Here is a 17,871-nt window from a genome sequence, read left to right as displayed (position 1 = left end):
AGTGTCCAGATATGATGTGGCATGAATCATAGCTTAAGAAGAGTGTTTCAAGAGAATATAAGGACTTTAATAGTATATAAAATGAAAACTAATTCATTTTAGGAGACTATTAATATCAGCAATTTTTTCTTTTAACTAGCAGCATTTGACTACTTGCTATATGCCTGGCACTGTATTGGATATGTATATTAAGTCATTTACTCTTAACCATATTCATGTGTCACAGATTTTATCATTATCCCCATTTTTATAGGTTTGGAGACTAAGCATGGATCTTTTCCCAGAGTCACATAGTTAGAACAGGATTCTTAACCTCTCCATATCAATTTCCTTCACTTTTTCCTCAGTTGAAATGAGGTACCTGTCTCTTACTTTTTTGGTTCAGTTTTGGTCAAGTAATGGTGATGAATTGGTAATGATCTCTTCACCACCTTCCTGCCTACTCTCTTTTGTACTAAACTAGAAAGTGAGTCTGGGTCAAAGTAAAACTGACTTTAATAAGCTCATCAAGGGCTCTGACCCACAACCTTAGCCTTCTTAGCCCTGTCTGCTTTCCCATGGAAGTAAATAACCCACAAGAAGAAGAATGATTTAAAAAACAAAGCCTAAAATGTGCTATGATTAGCCTCAGCATTTTGGAAATTAAATAAACTTACCTTAGAAAAAGATTGAAGAGGGGCGCTTAGGTGGGTCAGCCATTGGATGTCTGCCTTTGGCTCAGGTCGTGATCCCGAAGTCCTGAGATAGAGCCCTGCATCGGGCTCCCTGCTCAGCGAGAAGCCTGCTTCTCCCTCTCCCTCTCCCCCTGCTTGTGTTCTCTCTCTCTCTGTCAAGTAAATAAATAAAATCCTTTTTAAAAAAGAAAAGGATTGAAGAAGCTAAGAAAGTCTCTAAAGATGTAGAAGTGTTCCTACATAGAAAAGGACTTACCAGAACTATCAACCTTAATACCGTCCTGAGTATTGTTGTTGATAAAAGGTATAATATATAGAATGAGTATATAAATACGGTTCCAAATACTAAATACTGCATAACTAGAGAAAAATGAGGGTCAGAGATTGCTCAGCATCATTTGTTTCCTTTTAGACCCCATTAATGAAAATACTTCATATTTCACAAAAATAATATGAAGAATAAATTCTTCTAAAAGTTTACTTAAGCAGTGAATAGTGACATTGCTTCAGTTTTAAAAAGGTGGGGAAAAAATGCTGCCCAGATACTCACTGTGTATTCCTCTGAGGGACAAGGCTGACATGAGTGATGAATGTGGAGCCAAAGAGTGAAGAGCTGTTGTATCCATTTCTCACGTCCTCTTCCCTCCAAGAAGCCCTTCCATTGGCTTCATACATTCTACACACATTTGAGTGCCTTCCAGTACGAGACATTGGTGGAATAGGAAAAAAAATATTACAGACAAGGTGGTTGATTTAAGTTAAGGTGGTTGATTTAAGTTACTACTCAGTTTAGAGGCCATATGAGAGACAGACACTTAAGCATATAATTTCAGCACCTCGGGATGGGGTATACAAAGTTAATGCTTGAACCTCTCCTGTAGCAGATAAGTGCCAGCAGAGTTCCTCTTCTCCACTCGGAGCAGAATCTCCACTCAGCAGTGATGGCAGCATCCAGGATATTTCCTGGACTCTAATCGTCATCTAAGGTGGGAGACCTTAGGCACAGAGGTGGTTTTGGCTCTCCTCTGAGCTCACCAAATTGACAGATTCCTTTTTTTTTTCCTTAGGTGAGATAATTTTCATACTTAATAATTCATATCAGTTTTTTAATAATAATAGACTTGCAAATTCATAAAAAGTCACTATGCAGAGACTAGATTACCTACTATGGATTCTCTCTGTTTTCTCACAAACAAAAGTGTTCGGTGAATAGTGGAGATGGTCAAGGGGACAATTTCACAGGCAGTTTCCCGTTCAGATGCCCCTGCCATCATCACTGAGCCGTCAGCTACCGAGTCCTAAGGCATTCATGTTTCAAGCCCTAAGTTTTCCTAAAGGAAATTATTTTTGCAGTGGTTTTATCATTTTTTATTTGTATTTTTTATTATTGAAGGTATACAAAGCTAGCTGTAACAAAAGCTGGCTCTTAACCTGTTTTTATAGTTTTAGTGTAGTTCTTTCTAATGAAATTATTTACATTTAGAACACTTCTCTCTTTTTTTTTTTTTTTAAGATTTTATTTATCTGAGAGAGAGGAGAACACAAGTGGGGGAGGTGTGGTACAGGGAACAGCAGAGGAAGAGGAAGAAGCAGGTTTGCCACAGGGTTCCATTCCAGGACCCTAGGATTATGACCTGAGCTGAAGGCTGACACTTAACCAACCAAGCGCCATCCAAGTGCCCCACCATGTAAAATACTTCTCACTAACTAGAATTTAAATAAAAACTCGAAAAAATAAAAACTAAAGCATTTCTTTTTCTCTGTTTATAATGGGTTTTTCATGTAAGTACGTACAAGTATGTGTATTGGAGCAGTGGGGATGCTAGGTGAAGGAGATTTCTTTTTTCTGTCTTGTTTTTCTTGCCCACTCTCTCATTGATCATAAACCATCTGATGTAAGGGTTTGAGGGGGTGTGCTGAACATCTTTACTGATACGCCTTCCAAACTTTGTTTTTCTTGAAATCTTTGCTTTCCGAACATGATTCATTAGCAAGCACAGCATCTTAATTAGAGAGTCTGTGCCTTTTTTTTTTTTCTTTTTTGGGTCTTATTCCTATAATAAATCATATATATTTGACTACACAAGATGGAACATTCTAGGAAAGTCTGGGCCAGTGTCACATGCAAACCACTTGTTTCTTAATACACTAATGAACACCAAGTTCCATTTTCCTCTCAAGTGGTAAATGGTTAGTGCTGTTGCCTAGGAAAATCCCTCCATGTTATACTGAATACTCAGAAAGTTGCAAAATAATTATTTGGGTTTGGAAGTTTGACACTAAAAGATATTTTATGTCTCTTTGGCCAAAACATTTATTGGTAAACAACATTTGTCCCTATCATTGAAAATGGTAATACCACAGATGGCCCTTCTTTGAATAATATCCTGCAGCAATGACCTTTAAGTATAAGTCCAGAGAGACCAAGTAATCCATGAAAGATTTAATTTTATCACAAAAAATTCCAACTAACAGAGATCCTGTTGGCAGTGTTGAAGTCATTCCTGATGTCCATAATGAGGTTCAGACACTTCATGACACTCTGGGAAGTACATTATAGAGTCCAAATTACTATCTCTAATGACATTATGGTAAATCTCTGCGTGTCTGAATTTATGCATCATTTAGCTGATAGATAATGACAGCCTCAACACCTCTCATTAAGTTGACAAATGATAGATTTTCTTTTTCCCCTAAATCATAATGGACCTTGTAGTTCTTTGTTTTTCGTTAATTGAATACCTTTTTTGAGAAAAGAAAAAAAGTTCAAAACTGAGAGTGAATTTTAGTTATTTTTTTCCAAAAGAGAAATATCAAACAAGAAGATCTGTATTTTTAACAGCTCAGGTTGGGCTTGACTGTAACCATAGTTTAGCTGCTTGGAAAGGTACCCATTATTGTTCTACATCCTTCTTTAGTGCACTGTCTGCTTTTGCATGGCACAGTGGGGAAATTGGATGGAGAAAGAAGAAAAAATAAGGAGAAATAAATGATTCAGGAGTAGAAAAGGTAAATGGTTAGGGCAAAAGAAATCATTCCTGCTCATTACTCCATAAAGTTTTGCTGAAACTATGGCTAAGTTTGCCAGACCCAGCCCTACATGGGTGCAACTTCTCCATGGACTGTAAGAGATAAAAGGCATTGAAGTAGATATTTGAGTACTTACTATTGCCTGCTGCCATGTACTTTATATAGAGGGATAACTAGTTTTATTTCATTTCACTTATGTGCTTCATGGATTTTTACAAATTGAAGGATTATGGCAGTCCTGAAGGATTGAGCAACTATATCTGTGCCTTTTTTTCAACAGCATTCACTCACATCATGTCTCTTGAGTCACATTTTGGTAATGCTCACAATACTTAATTAAGGTAGATACAGTGTTTTTCTAGACGTAATGCACATATTATGCACACATAATACACTGCAGTATAATGTAAACATAACTTTTATATGCACTGGAAAGCCAAAACATTTATTCAACTTGCCTTACAGGGGTAGTCTGAAACCAAACCTGCAATATCTCTGAGATTTGCCTCTATGTGAACTAATTTATTTAGTCACCTTATAAAAACCTTTTGAGGTAGGATCTAAATTGGTATTGAATTTTTAGACTTTTTCAGTTACAATTCAGTTTTTAAAGTATTTTCTAGTACTTACCATATATGCCTGGCTCTGAAAATAGAACAATGAACAAAGTCCATGTCCTCATGGGCTTTGTTGGGGAGTTCATGTCCTCATGGACTCTGGTGGAGAAAACGAATACCAAATGAGAAAACATACAGATACACAGAACTGATTTCAGGAAGTGATTGATGTTAAAAAATAATAATAATAAAACATCGGGGGACCTGGGTGCCTCAGTGAGTTAAAGCCTTTGCCCTCAGCTCAGGTCACGATTCCAGGGTCCTGGGATCGAGCCCCGCATCAGGTTTTCTGCTCAGCAGGAGCCCGCTTCCCCCTGCCCCTCTGCCTACTTGTGATCTCTGTCTGTCAAATAAATAAATAAAATCTTTTTAAAAAGTAAAATAATAAAATATCATAGGGGAATAAAAAGTGACTGGAAGAATAGGTGTTGTTTTAGACCGAGGAGTCAGAAGAGGCAGCAACGTTTAAGCAGATGCCCCCACGACTGAGCCACACGGTTATGCGGGAGAGCAATGTTCAGACAGAAAATGCAACAAGTCCAGAAGTAGCCAATGGAGATGAGCTTGTTGCTTTCAAGGGATAGTGAAGACACTGATCTGTCTGGAGCAAATTGAGCCAGAGAAAAAGGCGTGGGGCATAGTAACGAAGAAGGAGCCAGGGCAGAACACGCAGATCTTTCACACCATGATAAGTCCTCTGAATTTTGTTCTAAGTTTGGTAAAAAGCCATAGGAGAGTTTATACAAACAAGGAAGTATCCTTTAGAAAGATCACTGTGGCTGCTGTTTGAAAAATAGACTCTAGAGGACCTCAGGAAGAAACAGTCCAGCTACGTGGGTGTCTCACAGGCTCCATCAAGAGATATTTTTGGTTTTTTAAAAAAGGTCCCCAAAAGAGTCGAATGTGCATCCAGGGTTGAGAAACTGGTTTACATTTAAGAGAAAGGAATTTGATTGAAAGAATATCACTGCTTCTCCAAAAAGAAAAACTTATTAAAAGCATTTTAGGATACATCCTTCCTTGTCACTGAAATGACTGTTTTAATAAATCCTACTTATACTGATTTAAAACCAGTGAGTATGTGGTTTTGAGTGGGTTTTATTATTTTAATTTTGTGTCTATTTTCTCTCTCCTTTCTCCTCTTCCTCCTGCTCCCTCCATCTTCCCTAATCTCTCTGTTCTTCCCACAACAGGAACTTGGAAAGTCGTGGGAGGAAGTTCAACTGGAAGATGATCGGGAGTTGCTAGACCATCAGGAAGAGTAAGATTTGTTATGGCTGCTAATTAATTGCTGTGTTTTAAGAGTAGGAAAACAATTCTATAGTTTGGTTTAAAGTGATTATTCTGAAGACAATAGAAACGAAGAAAACTTTCTCTCCTTGTCATCATCCGTCCATGTAATAGTGCAAAAACCTGAATTCCAAGTAACTTTGACATAAAAATCACTAAAGCAACTGTTACTCCAGCGAAATAGTCTTTTGCCATTAGAACTGTTAATTGAGGGGTGACTGGGTGACATAGTTGAACATCTGACTCTTGGTCTTGGCTCAGGTCTTGATCTCAAAGCCATGAAATCGGGTCCCACATCAAGCTCTTTGCTCAGTGTGGAGTCATCTTGTCCCTCTCCCTCTGCTCCTCCTCCTCCTCTTTCGCTCTCAAATAAATAAATAAAATCTTTTAAAATAAATAAATTAATTTTTTAAAAAAACAACTTTAGGGGCTCTTGAGTGGCTCAGTTGGTTAAGCATCTGCCTTCAGCTCAGGTCATGATCCTAGGGTCCTAGAATCGAGCCCCATGCCTCCCTGCTCAGTAAGAAGTGTACTTCTCCCTCTCCCTTCCCCAATCCCCCCACCCCTGCTTGTCCTGTCTATCACTCTCTCAAATAAATAAATAAGATCCTTAAAAATAAATATATAAATAAATAAAAATAAAATTTTAAAAGTTTTTTAAAAAGCTGTTAATTGAACACACAAGTAAAAAATAATGCAGAGAAAGATACATCCCACTGGTATTTTGCTCACTTGGTTGGTGCCCAGATCTTGAAGTTACACAAACTTTGAACTCTCCATGCTGCTTGTCATTGGAGTAGAGAATGTCACGGAATTAACCTTGTTCCATGTACATCCCATTGACCTAGTTAAAATATTCACAGCTTCTTTCCTTGGAATTACAAGCTTGGGAAGTGTTCTTTTCAACCTTAAAGGATTCCCTGTTACTCATCCTCTTTTCCTTCAAAGATGCTTGACCTTATTTCTCTCCTGGGATTTCAGTTTTCTAGGCTTAGGACAAGAAGTTGATAGTGTCTTCAAAATAAGTCAGGGGATGGGGAATAGACAGGAATGGTAACATGGGTCCTGTGTGGTTTTTGACCTCTCTGTTTACCGCCAGATTTAACACTTAAAATGATCAGTATTTCTCACATGAAGGATACATGGTTTGCCTTTTTAAAACACACCATTTGTCATGCAGAGACACACTCCCAGCATCGCACCTCACAGCATGTGTACTTAGTGGTTGTGGCTAATGAGAGGGAGCATCGCATCTACTGATGTGCCTCCTTTGTGAATTAAACCTAGTTGTGTCAGAAAGACATTAATCTGATTCTGTAGTAAAATAGCTGCTCAGAAGAGAAGCAAATAGAAGAAAATGGAGCAGCACCTGTTCACTATTTATATTAATTTCATGGTGCTGCTTTGAATTTCAAAACTATATCAAAAAGTCATAATATGATGTGACAATCTTTACAAAAATGTCAGAGTTGAAAGAGAGTGGCAGGGTTTCCCAGGGGGGAGGAAGTAATAGCAAGTGACTGCTTAGTACACCCTCTTAATGAGGGGAATCTCTCTATTTGCTGTTTTCTTTTTAACACAGTGACTGGTCTGATTGGGAAGAACGCCCTGACTCTGCTGTCTGCCTGTTTTGTGAAAAGCAAGCAGAAACCATTGAGAAATTATGTGTCCACATGGAGGTGAGATACTTTTATTCATTTGAATTTTGTTTTGTTCTAACAGGGACACTGATCATGACTGCAGTCTTATCAGCTTATGTTTAGTTTGCCATTATCCTATTCCGAAAAGTGCTGTAAGTGGGGCACCTGATGGCTCAGTTGGCTAAGCATCCACCTCATGGTTTCAGCTCATGTCATGAACTCAGGGTTGTAAGATCGAGCCCCGAGTTCAACACCACCCTCAGCGTAGAGTCTACTTGAAAGATTCTCTCCCTCTGCCCCTCCTCCTGTGCTCACTCGCGCCCTCCCCCCACCCCCGGCCAAATAAATAAATAAATCTTTTATTAAAAAGAAAGTGCTATAGGCAAAACAGAAGAGACAGGCCCAATCCATCAAGAAGAACCAGAACTCAGGGCAATTTAGTATAATGCACAAGACCTGTGCAAACTGTTGGAGTGGGATTTCACAGACCACTGAGGCCATCCTACCTCTGAGATGTTTATGAGATAATTCTAGCTTACAATGTGGGCCCTGTAACCATGAGTAACAGTACTCAAGATATGGACGGTTCTGCATCTTTTTCCACTGCCTCCTGTGCTAGTGAATAAGGAAAGCAGGAAAGGGTTCCTGAAGCCCTTGAGGGAAATGGGCAGTGGGGCATGGGCAGTGTAGAGGCAGAGGGTACAGGATGTGATTGTGCAGCTCCTGCAGTTGTAAGAATTTGGAGGGAAGAAATTTGAGGGTATTTCCAGTTCGTGTGTTCCCTTCTGGATGCCATTTTTATGTTATAATGAAGCTTGAGCTGGCAGTTCTAAACCTTTTTTCACCCCAGTATATCTGAGAGATGACACACTCCCAACAACTCTGATCCTCAGCTGGACAGTGCGGGTGAAGAGGGGGGACATCTAATGAGTCATGACAGTACTGCAGCTTAAAGGTAGAGGAGTGATTATAATTAAAAAATATTACTGGATGATTCTGATTCGCTCTCCCTACCCTCCCCCAGCCATCTCTGCCAACAGTAACGCAGATTATCCTGTTTCACCCACCTTCTCCCTGCTCTCATTCAGAAACACTCTTCTTAGTTCCATTTTTAAAAAAAATAGAATGTATGTGAAAGGCCATGAGCATTTACCCTTAAGAAAGCAGAGAGTCGTTTTCTCTGAAACAGGTTGCTAATAGTGTGTATAATTTCCAGTGTTTAAATTTAATTAATAATATCCTAATATCTTTGAATTGAAAGGAGTCTTAATACCCCTACCTTGTATAGGAAATTTCCTTTGCAACATCCTTGACCTGTGTCCTCGCCCTCTGCTCAGTCACTTCCAGTCATAAAGTACCATGGATTTCCTAATTATCCAGCCTCTGATGTTTCATTGAATGCCTTCATAGGAAGTTAGATGTTCTTTATTCTCTGTAAGCTTTTAAGTTCAAACATTTACCCAGATGGACGATTGCACAAGTGGAACAGAAGAAGACTGCATTGTAAAAATCAAAAGAAATAAAACTTATGGAAAGATGTCAGTGAAGAGAAATTTGCATTTTATGCCGTTAAACAGTATGTTTAACGGCATAAAATGAAAAGCGGATTTGTAAAATTACCTATCTGCTTGTGTAGCAGAGGACCTATATCCATAATTGTAGTCCAGGCACACAATACAGTAAATAGGGCCACATTTTACCACAGACTGAGGACACTTTGTCAGATTGCAGAATGCATACATAGTAAATTGTGAAAGCTGTAGATACAAACTGTGAATAATTAAAATGTTTCAACTGATTGGCATGACTTGTTTGGACTGTGCTTTAAAAAGTAGTTGGATGTGGTTGGGGGAAGCAGTTATATTTCGAATACTTCAAAAGCAGAACATGATGAACTGAGACTGAGTTTCAACAGTGTTCAAACTCCTATGAATAAGCCGTCTGTTTATAACTTCAGCCTGAAAGATTAAATAATTTATATGCTCACAGATATTCATTCCTTTTTTAGGATGCTCACGAGTTTGATCTCCTCAAAATAAAGTCAGAACTTGGTGAGTTTGATTCAGAAGTTGTTTTCCATGATGTTGCGTTTTTATACACACTCCTGTAAATGATGCCTTGTTCAGGAGTCGTGATTGGAGAATGCACAGCCAAATGTGTCTCTCCACAGATGGTCTCAATGGGACTGCCTGAAGCAGTGATTCACAACCATTTTGAACTGTAATACTCAAATATGGTTTTTTATTTCATATGGTTTTTCTTCTTTCCTACATACATGAATCCTTCAAATAAAATACAAGCTAATGATTAGTATCTATTATAAATAAAGTGGAAGCGGCTAAAAGAAAGCCCATGGATTTTTGAGGTCAGACTAGGGTTCATAGTCCCGCTCTAGCACTTACTGGCTGTGTGACATAATGCCTCAGGTCAACAGAATGTGAAGGGAGTGGACAATATATATAAAACAGCTACTGTACTGCCTGACAGTGTAGCTAGATTATTTGTCACAGATGGACCCAATTGTATAATTTTCAGTATAAGTATGATGGAAAGATTAGGGGCATGAAGATGTAAATTACTAACTTGTTAATGGATCAAAGGCAGTAGAACTCTCACTTCCCACACCTCAGCTTACTGACTGACTACTTTCCTAGACTCTGGAAAGTGTTACTTTACTTTGCTCTTCTTACAGACTTGTATGTATGTCAAATGCTGGCTCTACCACCCACTAGCTGTGCAACCTTGGCCAGTCTCCTAATAGATAATGTGGATATGATAATACTACCTATGTGGTAGAGTTCTGCAAGAATTAAATGTATTAATGAGTGGAAACTGGTTAGAACAGTGGCTAGCACATAAGCCCTATATAAGTATTAGCTGTTATTGTTTGGTATCTATTATTCTTTATAATTGTAGTGCCTCTTCAGGTTGGTTAATACAGAGAAGCGACTCAGGCACTTGGGTGGTACAGATGGTTAAGCATTTGACTTTGGCTCAGGTCATGATCTCAGGGTCCTGGGATGGAGCTCCACTTCAGGCTCCATACTCAGCACAAAGTCTGCTTGTCCATCTGCCCTTCCCCCTGCTCATGCTCACTCACTCTCTCTTCCTCTTTCAAAAAAATAAATAAAACCTTTTAAAAAAAAAAAAAGAATTGGCTCTTTTAAAATATTATAACAATTCAAAAATAGGCCTGACCAGTTGTCTGATGATTGTATAAACTATCTTATTTCAGGATTAAATTTCTACCAGCAAGTAAAACTGGTCAATTTCATCCGGAGACAAATTCACCAATGTAAATGTTATGGCTGCCATGTGAAATTCAAATCCAAAGCAGAGTTAAGGACTCATATGGAAGAAGCTAAACATACATCACTGCTTCCTGAAAGAAAGACGTGGGATCAACCAGAGTGAGTACTACTCAACCAATCATCTACTTCTTTGCTCCATATCCCTTATTTGTTCCATTATTCAGTTTCTCCAGACCTTAATGAAAGAGAAAGATATGTTTTTTAAAAAGAGCAAAAATCTTCAAAAAACCTTATTTTTAAAGGAATCCCCTTTTATAAGTATAACCAACTCTAGTATTTTTGTGGTATGAAGAAAAAGATTTAAGTATAGAAGTGAAGATTTTTTTCTTTATATTTTTGTTAACAGATTATTGCATCATTTTTAATGGTTGTCAGATATCCCATTCAATAGATATACCCTAATTTCCTAGCTATTGAAGTCATTTCTTGTATTTTGCTCTTATAAATAGTAATACAGTGAATATCCATATGCCTGCATTGTTGCACACTTGTCTCATTTTTCATTTAGATAAACTCCTAGAAATAAAATTATTCTGTCAAAGAGCACACAACTATTAGGGCTTTTGGTATATATTTTGCATCTCAGAACTTTATAAATGTTAAGCAGTTGGTCCACTGATCTGTACTATGGAGGTGGTATCAGACTCCCAGATATCCTTTGCTAGTTCAGCCATCTGGGCTGGTTTTCATAGCAGTCTGGACAACCTCAGCTGGGAAAACCTTGGAGAGGGTGTAGGGTTCTAGCCGCCTGGAGGTTTCTCTCTTCTTAGGAAATGTTAAATAAGTGCCCCCCCACCCGTCCCCCAATACTAGCCCCAAAGCTCTAGATTTTCCTCTAGAAAATCCCAGATTTCAGGGCACCTGGGTGGTTCATGCAGTTAAACGTCCCAACTCTTGGTTTCAGGTCATGATCATAGGGTCATGAGATTGACCCCCACATCAGGCTCTGTACTCAGCACGGAATCTGTCTGAGATTCTCCTTTTATCCCTCACCCCTCTCACACTCCTTGCTCTCTCTGTCTCTTTCTCTCTCCCAAATAAATAAATAAATAAATAAATATCTTCTTTAAAAAGAATGCAAGAAAGAAAAGTCCCGATTTGTGAGAGACAAAGTTGGTCCTGGATTGCCTGAGACCCTGTTCCTATAATTCTTAAATAAGTTGAAATCTTTAGAGATAACTCCAGAACTAACTCCTAAGTGTGTCCAGAAAAGGAACCAGAACAATAGACATAAAATTCTATAAATGTTTTAATTTTTATTCACCTAGGATGAAGGAACCAGTAGTGATTAGGTTGGGAAGAAAACACACACATTCAAAGGAAACAGTGTTTTCATCAGGTATTTAAAGGACTCATGTATGAAAAAGTAGCCATATTTGAGTTTTGGTAATCTTCTAGGGAAGAACTGGAACCTTTGAATAGAAATGAAGGGGGTTCATTTTTAGCTTCATTCATGGCAATATCTCTAACAACTAGCTGCCCAATACTGGAGTAAGCTGCCTTTTCAGATAGTGAGCTCTTGTGGGAATATCAAACAGAGGCTGAATGGGCAGCTAGCAAGGATGCAGCTAAAGACTGGTATCAGCCAGTAAAGGTCAAAGTAAAAGTAATTCAGAAGTTGTCTCCCATACCATGTTTGCAAAATGCCGTTGAAATTATTGGCGAGGAAACCCAGCAGAATTATACTAATTATACTAATGTCAACTGCCTAGAAACTTTTGTGGATGAGTTATAGTTTGGTTATTCATTATATCTGTGGTTGTTTTCAGGTATTATTTTCCAACCTATGAAAACGACACTCTACTGTGTACACTGTCTGACAGTGAAAGTGACCTGACAGCTCAGGAACAAAATGGAAATATTACCATCATCAGTGAAGATATATCTAAACTGCATGCTTTGAAACAAAGCAGTATTTTGAATCAGTTGCTACTACATGAGAGTTTGAAAAACTAGAAGAAAATGCCACAGAAAAACTAGAAGACAATGCAACTTCTTGTGTTTTTTCTCTTATGAGACGATTAATAGAATAGTTTAAATTTGAAGAATTTAAACAGAAGAATAGTTTAAATTTGAACATCAGCAAAGGATTACTCCTTGGTGAAATAAAATTTTAAAAAGTACTTTCCAAAAAATAAAATGAGGACTTTTTGTATTTTTGTCTATAAAGTTTTACTATATAATCATTACAAATGATCTAATTTCATTAGACTCAATTATTTATAATAAGGAAGACATTTGGAGCACCTGGCTGGCTCAGCTGATGGAGCATGTGACTCTTGATCTCGGGGTTCATGAGTGTGAGCCCCACATTAGGTGAACAGACTGCTTTAAAAAATTCTTTTCTTTTTTAAATAAAGAAGACGCGTAAATCACAAAGAAATGAAATGTTCAAATTATTTATAAAGTTAGTTTCAGCGTAATTTCACTTTCCTCCGCCACAGGCTTTCTTCATCCAACAAGTCACAGAATTTGACTACACTGGGGAAGATTTAGAGTGACCAAAAAGAGGATCCAGTAAAAGAAAGGAAAAATGGTCAAAGACCTGGAGAACGCACAGATTGGAAGCAATTTCAGAAAAGTATAAATCTGACTATCATTATTGCTTTCTGCATAGAGTAATCAAACTCCCTAGAAATGGGCATCAAGCCTCGTCTTCTACAATGTATCTATCATTAGCAGATCAGTACCATTTTTTAAAAACATAAACATAATGCCATTATGACATCTAACAAAATTAACTTATTAATATCCTATGTTTTCAATTTTCCCTAGCTTTCTCAAGATGTCCTTTTACAGTATTATCAGTTACAGGACAGATACTGTATGCTTTCTCATTAGATGCACTGAGGAAGACAAAACATGATTGAGGATTCCTTCCAAAAATGCATTAACACGAATATAACAAGGAAACATTAAACCCAAGTTGAGGGACAGTCAACCAAATAACTGGCCTTTATTCTTCAAAAGTCAAGGTCATGAAAAACAAAAACTAAAATATTCTTTTAGATTAAAGGAAACTAAAAAGATAATACTACATGCAATCCTGTATTAGATTCTGGACCCCCCAAAAATTTTCTTTTGCCGTAAAAGATCTAGTGGGACAAATAGTACACTTTTAATAAGATCGGTAGCTACTGTTAATTGGTGTTAATTTCCAGATTTTGACAATTGTACTGTGGTTATTTATGAGAATGTCCATGTCTTTAGATAATACACAGTTAAACTTACAGGTAAAAGAGCATTTTGGTTGCAACTTACTCTCAGAAAACAAATGTGAATATATAGAGAGAGGATGCTAAAGTAAATGTGGTGAGTTGTTAACATTTGGGTAATCTAAAACTCCTTAACAGTTGGTTTGTTTAAATCAGGTCCCATGGAGCACCTACCTGGGTGGCTCAGTTGGTTGGGTGGCTGCCTTCGCAAAGCTCAGGTCATGATGTCAGGATCTTGAAATCGAGCCCTGAATCAGGTTCCCTGCTCAGTGGAGAGTCTGTTGCTCCTTATCCCTCTGCCCCTCCCCCATGTCATGCTCATACTCTCTCAAATCAATAAAATATTTTTTAAAAATTGGGTCCTAGGTGAGATTTATATATTGCATTTGATTGGTATGGTTCTTAAGGGTCTTATAATCTATACAGTTTGTGCCTCCTTCCTCTTAAAATGTCACTTTTTTGTTAAAGAAACTAAGCCCATTATCTCACTTTCTGTATGTGGATGATCAGATGCTCTTTGTGTCATTTAACATGTTCCTCTATCACCCATTTTTCTTGCTGACTGGTGGACTTAAGTTCCAGTAAATTTGTGTTCAAAAACTTATTTGCACAAATTATTTATAAGAAATACTGTTGCTGTTGTATCACATCAGGCACATAATATCCCTAGTACCAGTTTTTAGAGATTTTAGAGCTGATAGTCCACTCAGGTGTTGTCAGTCAGTGCATCATTATAAAGTTCCCCATCGATCTTTTATCTAACTCACTCAGTATTCATTGGTAATTGTTACTTATTATTTTTTCTAGTGACTGCAAAGTGGTGATTTTCTAATGCTGTCACTTCTTTTACAGTACATTCTTTACATAGCATGTGTGCTATAGAGTACTGGAGTTTGAAGTTGTAGTTTCCAACAGTTAATACCAGCCTCTGTAGGCAGTGCCCAAAGACTAATCTTGAAGTCATGTGACCTGTCATGAGTCTCAGGAGTCATCCCCCAGGGGCACCTGGGCGGCTCGGTCATTAAGCGTCTGCCTTCAGCTCAGGTCATGATTCCAGGGTCCTGGTATGGAGCCCTGGATGGGCTCCCTGCTGAGCGGGAAGCCTGCTTCTCCCTCTCCCACTCCCCCTGCTTGTGTTCTCTCTCTCTCTCTCTCTCTCTCTCTCTTTGTCAAGTAAATAAATAAAATCTTAAAAAAAAAAAAGTCATCCCCTGCCATGTGATCCAAAAGTGACTGGATATAAATTTTAGAGGCTCTGACCATGGCTTTAGATTTCAAAGCCTCCAACTTTGCAGACTTCTGCACAGATCTCTTATGAAACACCAAGCAGAGGGACTCCTAGACGGCTCAGTTGGTTAAGCGTCTGCCTTTGGCTCAGGTCATGAACTCAGGGTCCTGACTTTGAGCCTTCTGCCCAGTGGGGAGAGCGCTACTCCCTCTCACCCTCCCTCTGCTGTCTCTGTCTCAAATAAATAAATAAAATCCTTTTTTAAAAGGGGGGGGCACCTGTGTGTTTTTGGCTCAGGTCATGATCTTGGGGTCATGAGAGCCCCACTTCCAGCTCTGCCCTCAGTGGGGAGTCAGCCTGAGAGTGACTCTCCCTCTGCCCCCTCCCCCTCCAAAATAAATAAATCTTTTTTTTTTTAAGCAAAAAAAATAAATAAATAAAAGCCATTATAATGGAAAATGCCTAAGTTAAAGACACGATTGAGTTAAATTGTTTTAAAACCAAAGATAAGAAGACAGTCCTATGCCTAGAACCTTGTGTGTCTAGGAATCAGATTTGTTCAGGAAGTGTGTAGAGTGTTTCTAGAATATGCTTCAGTTTTAAAACAGGAGCAATGAAAGAATGAGAACAAAATTAAGAATAATTAAGCTTGTGAAGGAGAAAGGTTTTTTGGAGATAAAGTTGAGATCTTAAAGAACAGATGAGGTGGATATAAAAGGAAAAATGAAATTGAAGGACAGATAAAAGGGAAAAGATATAAGAGGTTATTTTTAAAATGTGTAGATGTTTTGGAGGTTTGGGGTGTTTTTTTTTTAGCTCAGAAATAATAACTTGGTCCCAAAAAAATCAAACAAGAATAGAAGCAAAATTTCAGCCAACTGTGCTGACTCTCAGAGGGAGCAAGAATATAGACCACTACTGGCAAAGGACTCTCTTAGAGCTACACAGAAAATAGAGACTACTTGTCAAGAACTATTGGCAACTCCTCAAAAATTGGGACACTGATGCAAAGTGTACCCTGAAAGGTTGGACAATTCAAAAGGGGAGGATCAATCAGATGAAAGTACACTATTCAAGGGATCATTGAACGGGTTTCCAGATGTCACTAGAATTGTAAATAGAGATACAAGTGCTATCTATGCCCAGAGGGAGCAGGCTTGAGAAATTCTGAAAATTAATACTAAATAAAGGTAACCAGAAAACATGAAACATAACAGAGAGCTAATAAGGACAGTGATAAACGGAATCCAAGCCCAGATTGGCTGTTAGCCTAATCAGAAAATGCATGCTAGTTATCTAACTCAGAAAGGTGAGAGTGGCCAAGGTTTTTTTGTTGTTGTTTTTATTGTTTTAAGATTTTATTTATTTACTTTGACAGGGAGATAGCCCAAGTAGGCAGAGTGGCAGGCAGAGGGAGAGGGAGAAGCCGCTTCCCACTGAGCAGGGAGCCCAGTGCTGGGCTCCGTCCTGAGCCAAAGGCAGAATCTCAACTGACTGAGCCACCCAGGCCCCCCTGGCCGAGGTTTTTGTTTGTTTGGTTTGGTTTTGTGTTTGTTTTTGTTTTGTTTTGTTTGTTTGTTTGTTTTTGAACAACCGTTGCTTTTGGCCAAGCAGACCTAGTGATTTATCTCTCAAAACAGAAGACCCCATTAGACGAAATCTAGAACAGAATGTCAGGTAAGTACATGTCTAGGCCAGAAAGAAGAGAAAGATTTAAAAGGAAAGAAAAAAAAGGCATCAGACTGTAGAAACACTAGGCCTTTATTGGGGAATTTTAACTTACTAGGAGGTAAGTTAAACTGTGACAAATCCAGCGGTTCCACCTTGAAAGGCATAGAGGGGAAGTCAAGACCCAGAACATATGCACTATTGCTGACAAAGGCAGAATGGAGGGAAATACTGCTGGAGGCCTGGACCAATCAAAAGCAAGGGAAGGTGGACTGCTGAGGAGGGCTCCACAGAGGTATCTGTCCACACCGGTACAATCAATCTGGTAGTCCAGTTGCCCCCATATTCATTCTCCATTTCTTGAATAATAAGTTTAGTTGGGTATATGACAGCTAGAATGAAGACTACATTTCCCAGGTTCTCCAGCAGCTCAGGACACTTCCTCGTCTACATGACAGTAAATGAGATGTAAGCAGAAGAGTCGAGTGTGACAGCTTCCTTAAGATACTAGACAAAGCACTCTCTGCTTTCCTTTCATCCCTTCCTGCTCTGTTGCCAAAGATGTCTGCATATGGGACAGGGAGGTCAAACCAAGCGTGATGGAGCAAGAGGGTCAAAGGAACCTGGATCCCTATCTTGAGGCTACACCAGCCCTTGAACGATGACCTAGACTTTCATCTGAATGGAATAAATATCTACCTCCCCACTGTTACTTTGGGGGTTTTGTGATTCATAGCTAAACCTAGAAATTTCAGCTGCAGAAATGATCATAGCAGCTTTAGTTCAGGAATCTGCTGAGGATGTTTTCCAGGTGAAACCAACGAGGGGATGAAAGAGAAGCTACCCTTCAAAAAAAGGCTTTATAGGCCTGTCATTCCACAGCAAAGACCAACAGCACAAGCCAGTGTGGAAACCATGTGGTTATTTAGAGTCTAGATTCCCACAGATCAGGCAGGGGATATTGTAGACAGAGGGCTCAGAGGGGAAAGGAAAAGTAAAAAGGTTTTTAAGATTTGAGATGGGAAAGAAAGACCTCTCACAGCAGACTCATAATTGGGCTTGCCATCCCTGGATATTTCTTTGCAAGAATGTAAATACCTTACAGGGGAGAAAACTTCTCTGCCCTCTTAGGTTCTTCAGCTGATTCTGCAAAATAAACTGTCAACAAACAGATTAATATGAGAAAAAATACACAAAG

The 17,871-nt window shown here is 38.6% G+C and overlaps 1 protein-coding gene across 3 annotated transcripts in view; it reads left to right on the top strand.

Moving 5' to 3' along the window:
- Window positions 1–12,945, top strand: part of ZNF277 (zinc finger protein 277) — a 104,310-nt gene extending 91,365 nt beyond the window's left edge. For all 3 annotated transcript variants that reach the window (XM_082693082.1, XM_082693084.1, XM_082693083.1), the window contains 5 exons: window positions 5,515–5,582; window positions 7,194–7,290; window positions 9,260–9,302; window positions 10,487–10,661; window positions 12,332–12,945. In XM_082693082.1, coding sequence (XP_082549208.1) covers window positions 5,515–5,582; window positions 7,194–7,290; window positions 9,260–9,302; window positions 10,487–10,661; window positions 12,332–12,518 — 570 coding nt within the window. In that variant the 3' untranslated portion in view covers window positions 12,519–12,945. The remainder of the gene's footprint in view (window positions 1–5,514; window positions 5,583–7,193; window positions 7,291–9,259; window positions 9,303–10,486; window positions 10,662–12,331) is intronic.
- The last annotated feature ends 4,926 nt before the right edge of the window (window positions 12,946–17,871 follow it).

Source organism: Mustela nivalis (genome assembly GCF_964662115.1).
Source record: "Mustela nivalis genome assembly, chromosome: 12".
NCBI classification, from domain to species: Eukaryota; Metazoa; Chordata; class Mammalia; order Carnivora; family Mustelidae; genus Mustela; species Mustela nivalis.
This window is presented reverse-complemented; position numbering and strand designations above follow the sequence as displayed.